Source organism: Lissotriton vulgaris, chromosome 10, assembly GCF_964263255.1.
Source record: "Lissotriton vulgaris chromosome 10, aLisVul1.2, whole genome shotgun sequence".
In the NCBI taxonomy this organism is placed as follows: domain Eukaryota; kingdom Metazoa; phylum Chordata; class Amphibia; order Caudata; family Salamandridae; genus Lissotriton; species Lissotriton vulgaris.
Genome location: NC_141698.1, coordinates 276,698,913 through 276,716,577, shown reverse-complemented (window position 1 = coordinate 276,716,577; position 17,665 = coordinate 276,698,913). Strand labels below are relative to the sequence as shown.

The following is a 17,665-nucleotide window of genomic DNA, read 5'->3' as shown; positions in this document are numbered from 1 at the left end:
ACCACGCATACCTTTACAAATAAAATATATATATTGAAGTGTGGCTCAGGGGTTAGAGGCGGCAGACCCGGAAGCTGAGATCGGCCCTGGACCAGGGTTCAATTCCCCGCCTCGACTCGATAATTCTCGCTCCGGTGCCTACTCGACTCACGGGTTCACACTCTGCGACTCTGGGCAATAGCTTGCTTAATCTCCACAACGGCCCCTCGCGGCGGGATGCCTGGCTTTCACCTTGTGGATACCCTGCCGGGGTTATCTCACAGGGGAATACCAGGACGGGTTCCCTAAGCAAGCGCTTAGATGCCTGCGATGTGGGTAATTTGCGCTATATAAATACATGTACATTTACATTTACATTTATATTATATATATATATAAACGGGAAAACAGGTGGAGGTGTTGCTCTCATTGCTCGTTCTGATCTCCAGTTCCAAGTCGTCCCCTCACCTCCCCTGGTAGGAATTGACTACTTGGTGGCTCGCTCTACCTCCCTTTCCCCTCACTTAGCCATTGTGCTTGTCTACCGTCCTCCCCAACCAACCCCTTCTTTCCTCCCGGCCCTCCAAGATCTACTTGGCACCCTGGCTGTCAATTATGCCTCGGCTCTAGTCCTCGGGGACTTTAATTATTGGCCCTCGGACCCCAAGGAATGTGCCTCATCAAAGGACTTTTCAGAAACTCTTCTCTCTCTTAATTTTACCTCCTTTGTTCACATCCCTACCCACACTCATGGCCACACTCTAGATCAGGTCTGGTCTCTAAACTGCTCCCTGTCTGCACTGTCTGTTGTCCCCTGCACATGGTCTGATCACTTTTTAATTTCGTTTTCCCTCAGCCGCTGTCTGACTAATACCCCTATCCACACCAAAAACTCCTGGGCCCGTAACTGGGGCAAGGTCAATTTGGCTAACCTCTCTGCCTCGCTTCTGGCCTCCTCTCCCCCTATATCGGGATTGGACTCTGCAGCCCAAGCCGAAGCCATTGACTCATGGCTCAAGGAAGGAAGCGACTGCTTGGCTCCTCTCCGACGTACCTCGATCAGACGCCCCAAAGACGCCAATCGGTGGTTCAACAACGAGCTGAAAGAACTGAAGCTCACGGTTCGCAGGGCAGAACGTAAATGGAGACTGGACTACTCTCCCGACTCCAGGACTCGCTATATCCACCTTCTTGGGACCTATAAGCAAAACATCACTGAGGCCAAGAAAACTTACTTCTCGGCCAAAATTCTGGCGGCCGAGAACCAACCCAAGGAGATCTTTGCCATCACTCACGATCTGGCTTTCTCCGATCGGACCTCACTTAAACCCCCTCCCTCACAGAAACTCTGTGACTCGCTGAATCTCTACTTTGTCGAAAAAATTTCGACAATCAAATCCAACATCCCCCTCCCGTCCTCTTCTTTTGTTGACCCCCTGCCTCCCCCCGCCCTAGCCTATTTCAATTCCTTTCCCCCCCTCCCTGAAGAACTTTTTCTGTCCCTTCTCCCCAAAATTAAATCCGGTTCCCCTGCTGATATATGCCCGGCACACATCTTACGGCAGATTTATACTGTCTGCCCTATGCCTCCTCTGGGTTTTCTTAATGACTCTCTGGCTCGAGGGGTTGTCACTCCATCGCTAAAAGCCGCTTCCATCGTCCCTATTTTGAAAAAGCCAGGAGCTGACCCTTCTGTGATGGCCAACTATCGCCCCATCTCCCTTCTCCCGTTTCTGGCGAAGGTGCTTGAGCGACATGTTACATCTGCGCTCAGCTCCTTTGCCGAGGAGAATGGGAGACTGGCTCCGTGCCAGGCTGGGTTTCGGCCCAAGCACTCGACAGAGTCAGTGGTGGTGTCAGTATCAGACACCCTCAGAGAGGGCTTGGACATGGGCAGATCTCAGGCGCTGGTCCTCCTTGACTTGTCCGCCGCTTTTGACACGGTGGATCATTCCATCTTGCTTTCCCGTGTCAAGGCGGCGGGCATAGGAGGCTCAGCCCTCATCTGGCTCTCATCCTTTTTGAGGGACCGGACCCAGGCGGTTCACCTTGGGGAGTTTTCTGCTACCCCCCGCCAGGTCCAGTGCGGTGTTCCTCAGGGCTCTTCTCTCTCTCCTTTACTATTTAATCTCTACATCGCCCCTCTTATCTTTGCCTTACAGCAGCTGGAGGTCACGGTATATAATTATGCCGACGACCTCCAGCTCATCTTCAATCTGTCTTCTACCTCTGACTCTATCTCTAATTTCCAATCTATTCTATCTTTCATCAGGGACTGGATGAATTTCAACCACCTTAAACTCAATCTCGATAAAACTGAACTTGTGGTGACGGGTGGTTGCTCCAGTCCCTGGAATTCTCTCTTCTGGCCCCCCTCCTTTGGTTCTCCTCCTACCCCTGTTCCCTCTGTTAAGACCCTTGGCATCAAGCTGAATGATAAACTCACTATGCACTCCCAGATTGGTTCGGTGGTTTCTTCTTGCTTTCTCACTCTCCGCACTATCCGCTCTATTTCATGTTTTTTTTCTTTCTCTGCACTTAAACTAATTATGTCCGCACTGGTCCTGTCTCGCCTGGACTACGGGAACATCTTGTTCAATGGCATCCCTCAGTACAGCCTGCGTAAACTGCAACTAGTGCAGAACCAGGCTGCTCGCCTTGCCTTCGGTCTTCCCAAATTCCATCATACCTCCCCCCTCTTGAAAACCCTCCACTGGCTCCCTGTGCGGGAACGCGCCCTGTTCAAATTAGGCTGCATGGCGTTTCAGGCCAGGACTGGCCTGGCCCCCCTCTTTATATCCTCTGCCATCAAGGCCTATGTCCCTGGCAGAGACCTCCGCTCCTCGGCACATCTTCTTTTATCAGTCCCTCGCTACCGGAAAAAAAAACAGGGTGGCTCGAAATTTTCCACTCTTGCCCCCTTGTTTTGGAACTCTCTCCCTTTTCATCTTAGGTCCCTTACCCAGTATTCTAGTTTCCGCAAAGCTCTGAAGACCTTTTTATTTTCTCAGGCCTTTCTATCGTAAGCCTTGCTTGCCTTTCCAGTCGACGCCTTAGCTACTGCTCTTGCCCAGTTGGCTGCCTGCTACTTCAGCGCCAAGAAACCGCTCAGGTGTACGTTGCGCTTAACAAATATTTTAAACTTAAACTTATATATATATATATATATATATATATATATATATATATACCCTTACCACCCCATACTCCTAACCACCTCTAAACCCTAAAAACACCCATACCACCCAATACCCCTACCCACCCTAACAATGGGACCACCCAATACCCCTAACCACTCCTAAACCATAAAAATACCCTTACAGCCACATGCTCCTAACCACCCCTAAACCCTAAAAACACCTTTACCACCCAATACCCTTACCCACCCCTAAATCGTAAGATCACCCATACCACTCTATACCCTTACCCACCCTTCAACCTTTAAAATGGCCTTACCCTTATATTATATATATCTCCTACTGGCGTTTGCCAGTAGGTAGCTATAATTAGGACCATGTTTCCATAGAAAAAGTGTTTTTTGACTTGCCTATGTCTTTGGCACCATTTGACGAATCTTAAAAAAAAATTCCAAAAGAAGTGTACCGTTTATTTTTGTTGTGCATGGAATGTTTCAGGGTAAGCCGTCAAGCGAGGGCAGAGAATAAGGGCAGGGGGTCAAAAAAGTGTTTTTCCACTGTTAATTTCCAAAGCGAATTTTGAGCACAACTACAGGCGGAACTGCTGGATGGAATTGCACAAAACTTGGCTGAAAGCTAGTTCTTATTTCGGAAAGAGTGTTTTTGTTGTTTGATGTAAATCCATTCTGTAGCTTTAGAAATATTAAGTTAAAAACAAATTTGTATCTATAACGAAGCAGATCCCCCGAGGATGTGACAGTCCCAGTGCTCAAATGAGATTGGCTACCAACACTTCAACCAGGAAGTGTTGGCAGCCATCTTGGGGCTCGGCGTTAGCTGAGTCCCACAATAAAATGTAAAAAAAAAGAGATATAGAAGGGGACAGGGTAGGAATACCCTGACCCCCTAGGCCGTTTGGGGAGGGGAGGAGCTCCCGTATGGACCACCAGGGCAATAAAAGCATTTCTTTTTCAAAAACATTTTCACCAGGAGTCACACTAGATCCGCAACTCACGCAGGAAAAAAAAGAAGCGTGGTCTCCCTCGCTTCTCTACTGTTTAGCCCCTGTGTGGGCCAGGTCTCCGGGGCGTGAAGGAAGCAAATGAAGGGAACAACGAGGACCCTCTCCTGGGGCCTAATAATGCTCGGAGAGCACCACCTCCCAAAGTCGCTTCATCCATAATCCGCCCGGGGAGGGGGCCGTGTGGTCCCTCTTCCCTTTAAAAGAAATAATCATAGGCCAGGGAATTAATTCCCAGGGGCCGAAATGTGCCTGGGCAATGGGCGTCTTGGCCCCTCCTCTCTCATTTGTTAATGGCCTGGCCTTAGGAGATGGGGACCCCAGGGCCAAAATCAGCCAGCCGAGGGGTGCTGCGCAGCCCCCCTCCACTGCTTGTTAATGTTTGGGCCCCAGGGGATGGGGTCCCCGGGTCTGAAATCGGCCCAGGGTTAGGGGGCCAGGCAGCCTCCCTCTCTTAATAAAAATTTAAAAACTTAAAAGGCTGTGCCCCTGGGGATGGCGTTCCTGGAGCCAAATCAGCCTTGGGACGGGGGAGGGGGGTGTATGGCCCCTCCTCCTTTGTATATGGCCAGGCCCCAGGGGATGGAGTCCGAAATGGTCCCGGGGAGGGGTCCGTGTTGCCCCCCCCCCACCCCCATTTGGCCACACGCACCTACTCAGAGACCTTGTCAGAGACTTACGCAGTCACTCACAGACCGATTCAGACACTTATGCATCCACTCACAGGCTCACTGAGACAGTGACGTGCTCACTCAGTCAAGCTCCCAATCAGGGGCATATTCAGACACTGACACACCCACACACTCACCCATTCATACACTCACACACACACACACACACTCAGACTCACGCACCCACTCCCAGACCCATACAGACATTCACAGATTCACTCACACATCCTTTGAGTCACTCATGCACTTAGTCGCACACTCACTCTCAAAGGTTACAGGCTATAGTTAGGAAATAAATAAATAAATAAATTGTATAAATTTACAGAAAAAAAGGTTACAGGGACGTTCTAGTTGAGCTCAGATTTCGCTCGTACAAAACCAGAGAAATTCTGCAGCTGTAGTTACCCGAGCTAACTATAACCTACACCCCCACAATGCACTGCCTATGACCTCACACTCATGACATTGTCAGTGACATCACTGATGGCATATCAAATGACATCACGGATGTCCTCATCACAGAACCACTCATACACTCGTACAACCTCTCATACGTCCTCACACACAGCCACACAACCACTTGCATACCTATTCACCGACACTTACAAGTACTCACACACCCACTCACTGATCCAAAGAGCCCCTCACAGATCCACTCACTTATACAGCCACTCACACAACCACTAACTCACCCATTTAGCCACCCATGTTCCCACTCACTTATCAATACAGTCATTGACACATCCAGTCATTTAGACATTGCCACTTACACACCAGCTCATACAGCCACTGTCAGTCACCCTTAATACTACTCACACACCGTATTCACTCACCCATACAGTCACTCACACACCCACTCACTCATATAGATACTAACTCATTTACTTATACAGTCATTGACACAAGCACACACGCTCACCCGGTAATTCACTCACCCATACAGCCACTCACACCCCATCACTAACCTTTGCATGCCTCTCACATACTCACCCAGGCATACACCCTTGACATACCCACTCATTCACCCCTACAGCCACTCACACGGGCACACACTCACCCACACAGCCACTCACACATCCATTCACATACAGATACATAGACCTGCACAGCCACTCACATAATATATGTAAGAAATAGTATCACTTATTACTAGGACACAAACGATATTAATGTAAGTAATGTAGTAGCTTACTATATATACTTAACACTCTTAAACGTTTAGAAAACTGTCACACTTAATGGAAGGTACCATCAGTCATTTCATTGAAGAGGCCATCAGTGATGTCACTGACCAGGTCATGAGTGATGTAATTTGTGAGGTCCTAAGCAGTGCATTGCAAAGATGTAAGTTATAGTTAGCGCAGGTAAATGTCCCTGGTGTTGTACGAGTGAAATCTGAGCCCAACTATAGCGTCCCTGTAACGTTTGTTTTTTTCACTGACTATATATATGTATACACACATACATATATAAAGGAGTTTCTCTAAACTGATATATACTTACATTTTTGTTGTAAAGTTATTGTGTGGTAAATACATTGCTTGGTAAAATCATTGCATGGTAAAGTCTGCATGGTAAACGTTTCCCTCCGTGGACTAATGTTACATGTTAAATGCTGCCAACCCCTGCTTTCCTTTCTTACTACTTTTTCCTCCTTTTTTGATTGATCTGCATCCTCCCTTCTTATCTTTTTCAGTAGTATTCTATCAATGCTTCACCCTTCCCCCCTCTTTATTTTTCCTGTTCCATTTATTTTCCTCACTCAGCCACATACCTTCTTTCCCCTTTCAGTGCCTCTGTTCCACTAATATCAATCATTGCCTTCCGTTTTCTTGTCATCGCATCCTATCTATCTCGCTATTCATTCTGCCTCTTTCTGCACCCAGGACTTCATCACATGCTCTTGGGATACAGCCTGTGATTTTGCCCTGTTTTGTATCTTAGGTGTACCGTCTGGAAGACTCCTGTTGTTTGTTTACACTGCAAGGTCATTCTGGAGGAATCACTGCTGTTTACATAGATCAGGTAGGAGCGTTGTTGTGATCTTACCACCAACTGGGGTTGTCCTTCGAAAACCCTCTCAAGCCTCAAGTCTTGTTCTTGGGTCCCTCCCAGTTGCTTACCAAATGTTTTGTTCAGTGTCGAAACGTAAGCCTACATATCCAAGATTTTAAGAGCTGTTCTTCGTGTCTGATGAATTGCCTCCCCTTCCCCTTCGACACAGAGAGTTTATTGTATTGTTATATGCATGGATACTGCTAAAACTCTTTTCCAGTAACCACACGCTTTGTTGATAGAGGCTTCTATTCTCTCTGTTGGGTATTGGTAATTGGGGGAGATCTTTGTTTATTTTGTGAAGGTTAGATAGTTGGCCTGCTTGCACTGTGTATTCTTAGTCATTTGCAGGTTTCTGAGCTGGTTTATTATGGGGGCGCCTCTGTAGTCTCTCATTGAACGAGTCTTGTCATGCATAACCTTATCCTCGACAATGATCAAATTATTTCTCCCTGCCTCTCAAGCTCTCGTAAAGTAAATAGTTGTAGCTGCCTAATGACTTTGTTCTTGCTTTCGTTCCTGCAGACCATGGTCCTTGCAAGTGGCGGACAGGATGGCGCCATCTGCCTGTGGGATGTTTTGACAGGCAGCAGAGTTAGCCACATGTACGGACATCGGGGAGATGTCACCTCTCTCATCTGCACTGCTTCCTATGTAATCAGCAGTGGGCTGGATGATATCATTAGTATCTGGGATCGCAGCAGTGGGATCAAGCTCTATTCGATTCAGCAAGTAAGATTGGCTTTAGGTGTATTATTGTAATGCGTCAAGCTTCTGTAGCTGCTACTCTCTACTGGTAGTGCATCTCTTTGTAAATGAATAAAGTCACAAACATGTATGAAAAATATACTTTATGGTGTCAATCTTACAAGGATCCTCCTCAACATGATGATTGCTGGCTGATACAGAGGTAAAAAGATAAACGGTGCAAAAATGATGAACAGGTCTCAGATTATGCTGCAGTCCGGCGACCGAAACGTGTCATTTGGACTTTGTGATGTTACATCAAACGACGTTTTTTATCTACTTGGAGTCTGTGCCCGTGTGTTCCTCCAGCATGATTGAAACTTGGAATTTCATTTGGATATATATCTATATATATATAGATATATATATCCACATCGCCAGTAGTTATAGCTATGACCTAGTTTCCGTAAGAACAGTGTTTTTTGTTTTGCCAATAGCTTTGGCGCCATTTGACGAATCCTCACAAAATTTTCAAAACTAGTATGACTCTCACTTCAGCTGCTGTCTTGAAAGTTTTGGGGTGATTCAAGTGGGGGCTGAGAAAAAGGGTGGGGCCCAAAACGCGTTTCCCCCATGCCTTTGCCCATAGGTATTTTAGATACGACTAGAGCCTTATCTGCTGAATGGTGCAGAAAGGTAGTTGTTGGTCTAGAAATTGATCTTTTTGTAAATTGGTGTAAATCCGTTATGTAGTTTTGGAAATATTAAGTGCAATACAAATGTGTTTATATAGGGACATGGATCCTAAGAGGATACAACAGTTCCCGTGCTCAAATCCGATTGGCTGCCAACACTTCAAACAAAAAGTGTTGGCAGCCATCTTGGGACACTGCTTCAGCTAACTCCCGCCCCCCCCCAAAAAAAGAAACGGGTGCAGTGTAGGAATACCCTGACCCCCTAACTGTGATCCTGGGGTCTCCCTGTGACCCCTACAGGGAAAAAACACTTCTTTTGTTGCCGGGGGGACGCAACAGCTGTGAATTCTCTGCAAAATAAAAAAAAAGTAGTCTCCTGCGCTTGTTTACATTTTAACCCCTTGGTAGGCCAAGTCCCAGGGTCATGCAGGCTTTTTTTAATTAAAAAGAAGGGGGGAACATATCAGTGATGTCATCAGTAATGTCACTGACCATGTCATGAGTGATGTATCCAAGTCATATGTTTTAATTGCAGTGCAAAAAGTGAGTAAACCACCATCTCTTTTTATTTCAAATCGTAAAGTGACTCAGATGGAGTCTTTCCCATACCTAGGAATCACTTTCGATTAAAAGGCATCCTGGAGGAGTATGGTAGAGAACCGTGGGATCATGTTAGAAAAGAGCACTAATGCTATGCGCTCAATCTCAAATAGGCTGGGAACAAGAAACCCAGGCATTTTAAGAAAGGTCTATGGGGCTAAATCAAGAGCAGTAGCCACGTATGGAGCTGGGGTGTGGGGCCACGTTGATGCAAAGAGAATCCAAACAATAGAGGATTTGGTTTGGAAATAGATGAGGAGTCTCCCCATTGGTTGTCCCAATTTTAATTTACACAAAGAACTAAGCATTCCTTATATAATTGATTGGATAAACGTTGGTCCCATCCTTTTATGGCACTCCGTCTGGCGTAGAGACACAGTGTCATTGACCCAACAAATAAAACAGGATTGCCTATCCCTTGATTACAAGGAGAGCATTTTATGGCTAAAGTATGTGAAAGATACTTTCTACACTCTTGATTTAGGTAGCTTATTCGTATCGCCTGAAAAATGTGGCTCAGTCTCCAAACATGCACTAAAGATCTGTTTTATGATTGCTGCCAAACAAGGGAGATTGAATGTACAGCATAATAAACCTACCGTTAGAGAATATATTGAAGGGCCATTGCAGGTTGAGGGGATATCTCCCTATCTGGATTTTGTAACCATCCCACAGCACAGGTTTATTTTGTTAAGGTTTCGGCTCAATTATATCCCTTGTATGTTGGGCCACCCCGCTGGTATCTTTTCTTCGAAAGATCTTCTGTGTTGCCCATGTGATGACACTTCTCGACAGTCTGTTTTGCACATCTTTTTCTTTTGTAAATTCTATTGTAACCAACGGAAAAGGTTTTTAATTCCGCTTTTACTTAAGTACAATTTTAGACAATGTCGTCTGGACCTGTATTTTTTACGAAGGCTGCCTGATCCGCTAACTTGTTACAGTGTTGCCTCTTTTTTATGTATGTATCTCAAATCCAGGAAAACATTTATTGATGGATACTGATGAATTGCTTCTTTTAACAGTTTTTAATTGTGATGTAAATATATACTTTTATGATTCACTTGTATTAATCGAATAAAGTCATTTTGATAATGATGAGTGATGTAATATGTGAGATCATAAGCAGTGAATTGCGAGGCGTATGTTATAGTTAGCGCTGCTTACTAAAAGTGAATTTCACTGTTTTTGTACAAGTGAAATCTGAGCATAACTTGAACGTCTGTGTAACCTTTGTTTGTTTCAGTGAAAATACGTAGGGGTGTGTGTGTGTGTGTGTGTGTAGGTCCCAGAGACGATTCCACCGGAGATGTTGGAAGGGGAGGTAGTCGTTCTTCCCAAACCCGGGAAGGATCCCACCCAATGTGCAGCATATCGGCCGATCTCCCTCCTCAATCTGAAGTTATTTACAGGTGTCCTAGAAGCCAGGCTGGGCCCACGCCTCCCTGGCATAATCGAGCCGGACCAATCGGGCTTTATCCCCAATCGACAAAGCAGTGATAATACCAAAAGGATTATGCATTTAATAGATAAAGCCCATTATATAGATCTGGATGCGGTGTTGATCTCGGTCGATGCTGAGAAAGCATTTGACCGTGTAGATTGGGTTTATTTAGACAGGACACTAGCACACTTTGGGATCGGGGAGCGTTTTCGCTCTTGGGTGGCAAGTTGTTACCATAAACCACAGGCAAGGATTAGGGTAAATGGGATCTGCTCCAAACCCTTTGACATTCGGAGGGGCACGAGGCAGGCGTGCCCTCTATCCCCCCTGCTTTTTGCACTTTATGTCGACCCCCTGGCACAGCGGATCCGGGACAATCCCCGGATATCCGGCATCCCCTTTGGGGGAGAGCAACACACAGTCAGCTTATATGCTGATGCCGTGATGGCATCTCTTACGGCTCCCCGAGGTTCTCTTCCAGCCTTTCTGAAGGAACTTGAGGAATTCGGTAGGGCATCGGGCTTTAAAGGTAATGTGGGGAAATCTATGCTCCTACCCTTGGGCTCTGCGGCAGCGGGCCTGGAGGATGCTTCTCGAGATTCTTGGGGAGTGCAGACGAAAAGTGAATTCCCGTACCTGGGGATAGTGCTGTCATCGTCCACAGGCGCTACTCTTGCTCGCAACTATACCACCCTCACCGCGCAAGTGACGGCTGCCTTACGTCGTTGGAAAACATACTCTGTCGCTGCTGGGTAGGGTGGCGGCGGTAAAAATGTCTATCCTGCCTAAAATACTATATATTTTCCAGACCATTCCTGTCACGCCCCCCTCGCACTATATACGTACGCTACAGTCCGAAATACAGCAGTTCATATGGGCCGGCCGGAGGTCGCGGCTTCGTCGTGAATTGGCTTTTCGCTCTTAGGAATTCCTAATCTTATGAATTATTTTAAGGCAACCCAACTACGCTACCTGGTGGAATGGAATAGATCAGAGTCCTAGAAGAGATGGCTCTTTCAGGATCGGGCCATGGCTGGCCTCCCTTTATGGAAGGTGCCATTCCTGAAACAGGCCGACCGCCCCTCATATATGCGCAGGTCTCCTACCACCCGTTCGGTGATGAGGCTGTGGGACTCGGTGGCGACGAGGCGGGACCTCACTTCGTTCCCCTCGCCCCGTACTCCTCTTTTTGATAATCCTGAATTTCCCCCAGGTATGGAAGCGCAGGACTTCCCGCAATGGCTTACAACCGCATGTCGTTCAGCTGGTCACCTGTTCGATCTTCAGGGGTTTCTTCCCTACTCCGAGTTGTCAGAGTGATACGACATCAAAGATCCCAAACGGTTTCAATATTTTCAGTTCCGGCACTGGTTGGTCCACCCGGATGTGCACCCTTTGGTTAGCCGCAAACTTACAGTTTACGAGAAGTGGCTTCTCTCCAAACACTCAGACCGCAAACTGATTTCTGAATTGTACCCTATGTTACACCCGCCTGCACCAACGGATAAATCTGCTGGTCAGCGCCGTTGGGAAAGGGAGTTGGGTCGAACTCTTTCGGTGAAGGAATGGCAGCAGATTTACGATAGGGCCCACCACACGGCACGGAATGTAGGGAGTAAGGAGATGGCGGTCAAAGTGGCCATATACTGGCATCTAACGCCCGCTAGATTGCATCAAATGAATCCAGATCGTCGCCCCGAATGTTGGTGAGGCTGTGGGGTAATGGGCACACTGACACACATTTTATGGGAGTGTAGGGAAGTTCAGGAGTTCTGGGAAGGGGTGCTGAAAGATGTAGACACATACTTTGAAACCGAGGTACCCAGATTCCCTGCATACCCCCCTCTAAGCCTGCCCAATGAGCTGACCTTTCCACTTAAATTCGTGCAGGGGAGGCAGATGGGTTTGGTCCTGGGCGCAGCTATTCACCATATCTTATCCCTTTGGGGTACTGCGACCCGTCCCTCACACACTGGGTGGCTGCATAAGCTATGGTACATCATTGGAATGGAACGAATACAAGCCTCCATCACGCACTCGACCACAGCATTCCACACGGTTTGGAAACCGCTCCTCTCTCTGCTGTCGCAGGAGTTCAATGAGATGACCTGCCCTAAGTACTTGCGAGTGCTCTGACTCACAGACGCTCCGCCAGCTGCGGATGCATCCCATAAGGAGTAAATCACTGCTTCTCTATGGCGCGGGCACACCGGTTCTGGGTGGGGGGAGGAAGGGCAGTTGGGCAGGGGGAGTTGGGGGGGAGGGGGGATGTTTTGGACAGATGGGTTCCAGGAGATGGCCCTTTATTGTTGCTTTCACCGTCATTGCCCCGCATGGCCTTAAGATTGTCATTGTGCCTCTTAATCGGGGTCGGCTTCCTGGGATGCCAATTATACAAGCAGAGTTTGTATGCTTCTGTTTTGATTGTACCAAATGTGTTATGTTTGGGTCATTGGATACTTTTCCTTGATTACCTCTGTCTGCTTAAAATCAATAAAATAAAGATATATAAAAAAAAAGAAAGGCATATGGAGTTAATCATCATAACATTTCTCCAGTATTAGGGTGTCTTTCATAGATTCACATGCTTGAATATTCCCCGTTGTCGGAGTGGGAGTCCCACGGTAAATAAAATAGCAATAACATACCAATAATATGTAAATGTAAAACATAACAGATGAAATACACATTAGAAAAACAGGCAGCAAATGCCTAGACATAATTCCTCATAGGAATCCATGAATAGAGAAAAAACTCTTGTAGCCTATTCCTGTCATTATGTTGGTCCAAACTGTAGCCAATCAGGCGCCAGCAGCCCTCCAGAACCTTCTCCTCAGAGCTCAACACCTCAGATTTTCTACCGCACGTCGTGTGTAAGGGAGTCTCCCTGAGCTCTGCTCAGTTTTCCCAGTTTCTTCAGGTTTTCCTGTCCTTTTCAGAATGTCTACAAGTAAGAAATCTCTCTTCAGACCTTGCTCTTCTTGTGGAAAGCTGCGTCTTTATTCAGAGGATCCACACAGTAAGTGTATTTACTGTCTTTACCCCGACCATGAAGTGGAAAAGTGTAAGTTCTGTAGAACTTTCTCCACAAAAACTCTAAAGGACAGGGAAGGCCGCCTTCTGTTATGGCTTCAGAGACTCAAGCACAAGGATGGTGTACTTTCTGATGCCGAAAGTTTCACTTCTGGTCGTTCCCAAGCAGTATCTAAACGTAGTAGTGTACAGGAGTTGCCCTCACCTTTCATCAAGAAGAGGAAGATGTCCCTCTCTTTGGCCCCTGCGGTGTCTTCACCCCTACCTACTATGTCCACACCCACGAGACCTGGCTCTATGGCGTCTACTGCATCTTCTGCTCATGTTTTTGTGAAAAAACATGCTTCTGCGTCGACGGGACCGTCGACAGTCGTTCCGACAACAAAATCTGCCGTCTCCGGATCATCGGCGACGATGGTGACGACGTTTGCTTCTGGATCGTCGACAACTGTCTCGTCGACGTCATCGTCGTCGACGAAGGTAACACTTAGTTTCAAGACTGTGCCGTCTGTCATTCTGATTGCATCGTCGTCGACGAAGAAGCCTTCCCCCGTCGACGACCAAGTCATCGTCGACGAAGGGTTTGAAGAAATCACATTCGTCGACAGCCTCGTCGACGTCCCCACCGTCGACGACCTCACCATCGACGACCCCGTCGACGACTGCTCCGTCGACGAAAAAGAAGTCATCTTCGTCGACGAAGGCAACGTCGACGCCATTACCGTCGACTGCGGTACCGTCGACTATACCGGATGCTGCCAGTGTGGCTCCATCGACGACTTCTTCTACGTTTGCCTCACTGCCAATGTTGCCATTGTCGTCCACTGGATCTGCCGATGTTGAATCTCTTCACCAACGCCGCAAGGTGCCTGTGGACCAGATTTCCATCTCCAGTGATCCGCAGCCTCCCTCGCCTTTGTTTGCCACAGACTCGGAGCGGACTCAAAAGAAGATGTTCACGAATCATTTATAGCAGCACGTAGTCCATCTGATTTGGTCATCAAGTGCCAAGATTACAGTAACGATGATGAGGACCAATATTTCCAGCAGGAAACTACGCCGGTTCAAGCTCCTACGGCGACGCTACCCTTGTCGCTTATCTCTAATCTTCAACATAGGTTGGACGACTACAACAGACGTTTTCCGTCATCTCCACAAGTGCCTGCAGCCCCTGCTATTCTGCCACTGGCTACTATGCCGGCTCCGGCTCCTTTGGCACCTCTGCCTACTTCTGCTCCTCAAGTTCAAACATCTGTTCGGATACACACGACTGTGTATGCCGACGATGAGGATGAGGTTTCTCCTGACCGCGAAGATCGTGAGGTTCGAGATGATGATGATTATGAGGATGACGATATGGCGGAGTGGGATAATTACCAAGTTCAAACACGGTCCCCATCTCCGGCCACACCAGGGGATTCTCCTCCTGTAGATATTGCGAGTTTCCATCAGTTGATGGATAGGGCAGCCCAATGCTTCAAATTGCCTAGAGTCCAAAGAGAGGAGGATTGTTTTCTCTATGACTTTAAAAACCAGCCTTTCAAACAAGTCCATACTGTGCCTATAATTGACTTTATTTGGGCCGAAGGAGTAAAATTGATGCAGAACCCTAATACACTTCCAGCTCAGATGCCCAGGTTGGAAAAGAAATACAAGGCACCTGTTGTCACTCCAGCGTGCCTCATTGGACAGCCAAAACCCGATTCAGTGGTTACACAAGCAGCTCAGCGTCGTTCACGGAATCCTGCATCGGCTGTTACTGCCCCACCAGATCGCGAAGATCGTCGCATGGATGCTATAGGCCACAAGTTTTCTACGATGGCTTCCACCACAGTGAGAGCAGCCAATGCTTTGGCCATTTTGGGGCGTTACGACCGCCAAATGTGGGCGGACATGACAGCTTATGTGGCCTTAATTCCGGATGCTTCAAAGGCGGAGGCTTTGCAACATCTCCAAGAAGGGAAGAGAACATCGGAGGAGATAATTGATTGTGCCGTTGACATCGCCTGCACTGGTTTTCGGCAACTCACTGGAGCGGCGGTTCTACGTAGACAAGGTTGGTTGCGTTCCGCATCTTTCCGACAGGAGGTACAAGCAAAGATCCTTGATATGCCGTATGACGGCAAGTCTTTGTTTGGGGCTCATGTTGATGAAGCTTTACAGTCCATTAAAAAAGACACGGACACTGCTGGCTCTCTAGGAACTTTGCAGTTTCGGAAACAGCCCCTTCGGGGTGCACGTGGACGCGGCACCTCGTCCACCTTTCGAGGAGGAAACACTCAATACCGTTCCTACAACCAAGGCAACCAACGCTATTCAAACAACCAGCAGCAGTTTTTCTGACAACAGTCTTCTAAAACCTATGGGGGGAGATCTTCTTACAGGGGATCTGCTCCCAAGCGACAATGACTTGCCTTTACCCCAAAAAGTTGGAGGTCAAATCTCCCTGTTATGTTCTCAATGGTCCTCCATCACTTCAGACCTTTGGGTTCTGGACATCGTAGAGAAAGGCCATGCTCTGGAGTTCGTCAAACTTCCTCCGCCCACTCCACCTTCCGGCCCGCCACCAGCACACATCAGGGAACTATTACATCAAGTTCGTCTTATGATACAGAAGGGTGCCGTCGAAGTGGTATCAAAGTCTCAACGGGGAATGGGATTTTATTACCGTTTTTTCATGGTCATAAAGAAGACGATGGATTGGAGGCCGATATTGGATTTATGAGCACTCAACAAATATCTCAAGTGCCAATCCTTCCGCATGTTAACACTGGTGAAGATCTTACGACTACTCTCAGTGGGGGATTTCGTGGCAACTATCGACCTCCAAGACTCCTACTTCCATGTCCCTATTCTACCGCGACATCGGAAGTATTTACGTTTCCGCGTGGGACGGAGGGATTTCCAGTTCAAAGTACTGCCTTTCGGCCTACGTTATTATTATTATTATTTATTATTTAGAAACTTGTAAAGCACTCAGCTACCCCCGACGGGGGTGTCCCGGCCCTGAGAACATGTGATGGCCAGAGAGGTTCAGCTGGGAAGGTCCGATGAAGCTAGATCAGAGAAAAGAGCGAGGTCTTAAGTTTCCTTCGAAACAGAGGCTCTGATGTCAGGAATCTGAGTTCCAACAGAAGTAGATTCCACAATCTGGAGGTGGCCACGGCAAAAGCCCTACCACCCGTACGTGCCAGACGGAATAATGGGCAGAACATAAGGCGAAGATGGTTGGATCTAAGATCCCTCGTCGCATGTGTCAACCTGAGTCTATGCCCTAAGTATGCTGGGCCTCGGCCATTAAGAGCTCTAAAGGCTCAGCCCCTCGCGTCTTTACGAAGGTGTTGGCTCCTGTGGTGGCTTATCTACGTCTTCAGGGTGTACAGATCTTTCCTTACCTGGACGACTGTCTTCTAAAATCTCAGTCTCGTACACAGCTGCTTCAGGACACTCGCCTTTGTCAGAAGGTGTTTCGCTCCCTCGGTCTATCCATCAACATGGCCAAGTCCCAATTACATCCAGCAACCTGCAAGAACTTTTTAGGGGCCACGTTAAATGCGGCTCTTGCAAAAGCATTTGTATCTCAGGAGCGACAACAAAAGATTCTTCAATTGGTGACTCTCTTGCGAGCAAGACAGTCCGTTTCTGTCCGACTATTAAAATAATTTCTAGGAATGGCGTCATCGTGCATTGCATTGATCCCAAATTGCAGATTACGGACACGTCCCATTCAAGAGGAACTGGATGGACAGTGGCGCCAGGTCACCGGTTCTTTCAACGACATAGTCTGTGTCACCGCCCGCATGAGAGCGGCCCTCAAATGGTGGGCGCGGTCATCCAATCTTTCGACAGGTTTGTCGTTCCTTTCCATCACTCCGGAACTTACTCTGACGACGGACGCCTCGTTGGAGGGATGGGGTGCTCATCTTCAAGGCCTGTCTATAAAGGGCAAGTGGACTTTGCCTCAGAGAGCCTGGTACATCTACAGGCTGGAGCTGATGGCCATTTTTCTGGCGCTCAAGTCCTTTCATCTCTTGATCCAAGGAGAGTCAGTCCTTATTCAGACGGACAACACAACCAGCATGCATTATATAAACAAGCAGGGCGGAACAAAGTCTCCAATCTTGTCGCATCTGGCGCAGTCGTTCTGGGCCTGGGCTCTAAGTCATCAAGTCACACTCACTGCAGTCCATCTACCAGGGGTTTCCAACATCCTAGCGGATTCCCTCAGCAGGTCCACGTCATCGACCCACGAGTGGGAGTTGCACCATCAATCACTCGAACTGATTTTTCGGAGATGGGGGCATCCACCGCTGGATCTCTTTGCCACACCACAGAACCGGAAA

The 17,665-nt window shown here is 47.7% G+C and overlaps 2 protein-coding genes across 3 annotated transcripts in view; both read left to right on the top strand.

The window, feature by feature from the left end:
- The window catches only part of SCAP (SREBF chaperone), an 833,069-nt gene that overhangs the window by 762,631 nt on the left and 52,773 nt on the right, over positions 1–17,665 (top strand). For both annotated transcript variants that reach the window (XM_086941009.1, XM_086941010.1), the window contains 2 exons: positions 6,753–6,833; positions 7,389–7,595. In XM_086941009.1, the coding sequence (XP_086797135.1) occupies positions 6,753–6,833; positions 7,389–7,595 (288 nt within the window). The remainder of the gene's footprint in view (positions 1–6,752; positions 6,834–7,388; positions 7,596–17,665) is intronic.
- Positions 7,697–15,665, top strand: LOC147685128 (uncharacterized). The gene is made up of 2 exons (XM_086942282.1): positions 7,697–7,773; positions 14,252–15,665. Exons 1-2 carry the CDS (start codon positions 7,697–7,699, stop codon positions 15,663–15,665), a joined length of 1,491 nt encoding a protein of 496 aa, XP_086798408.1.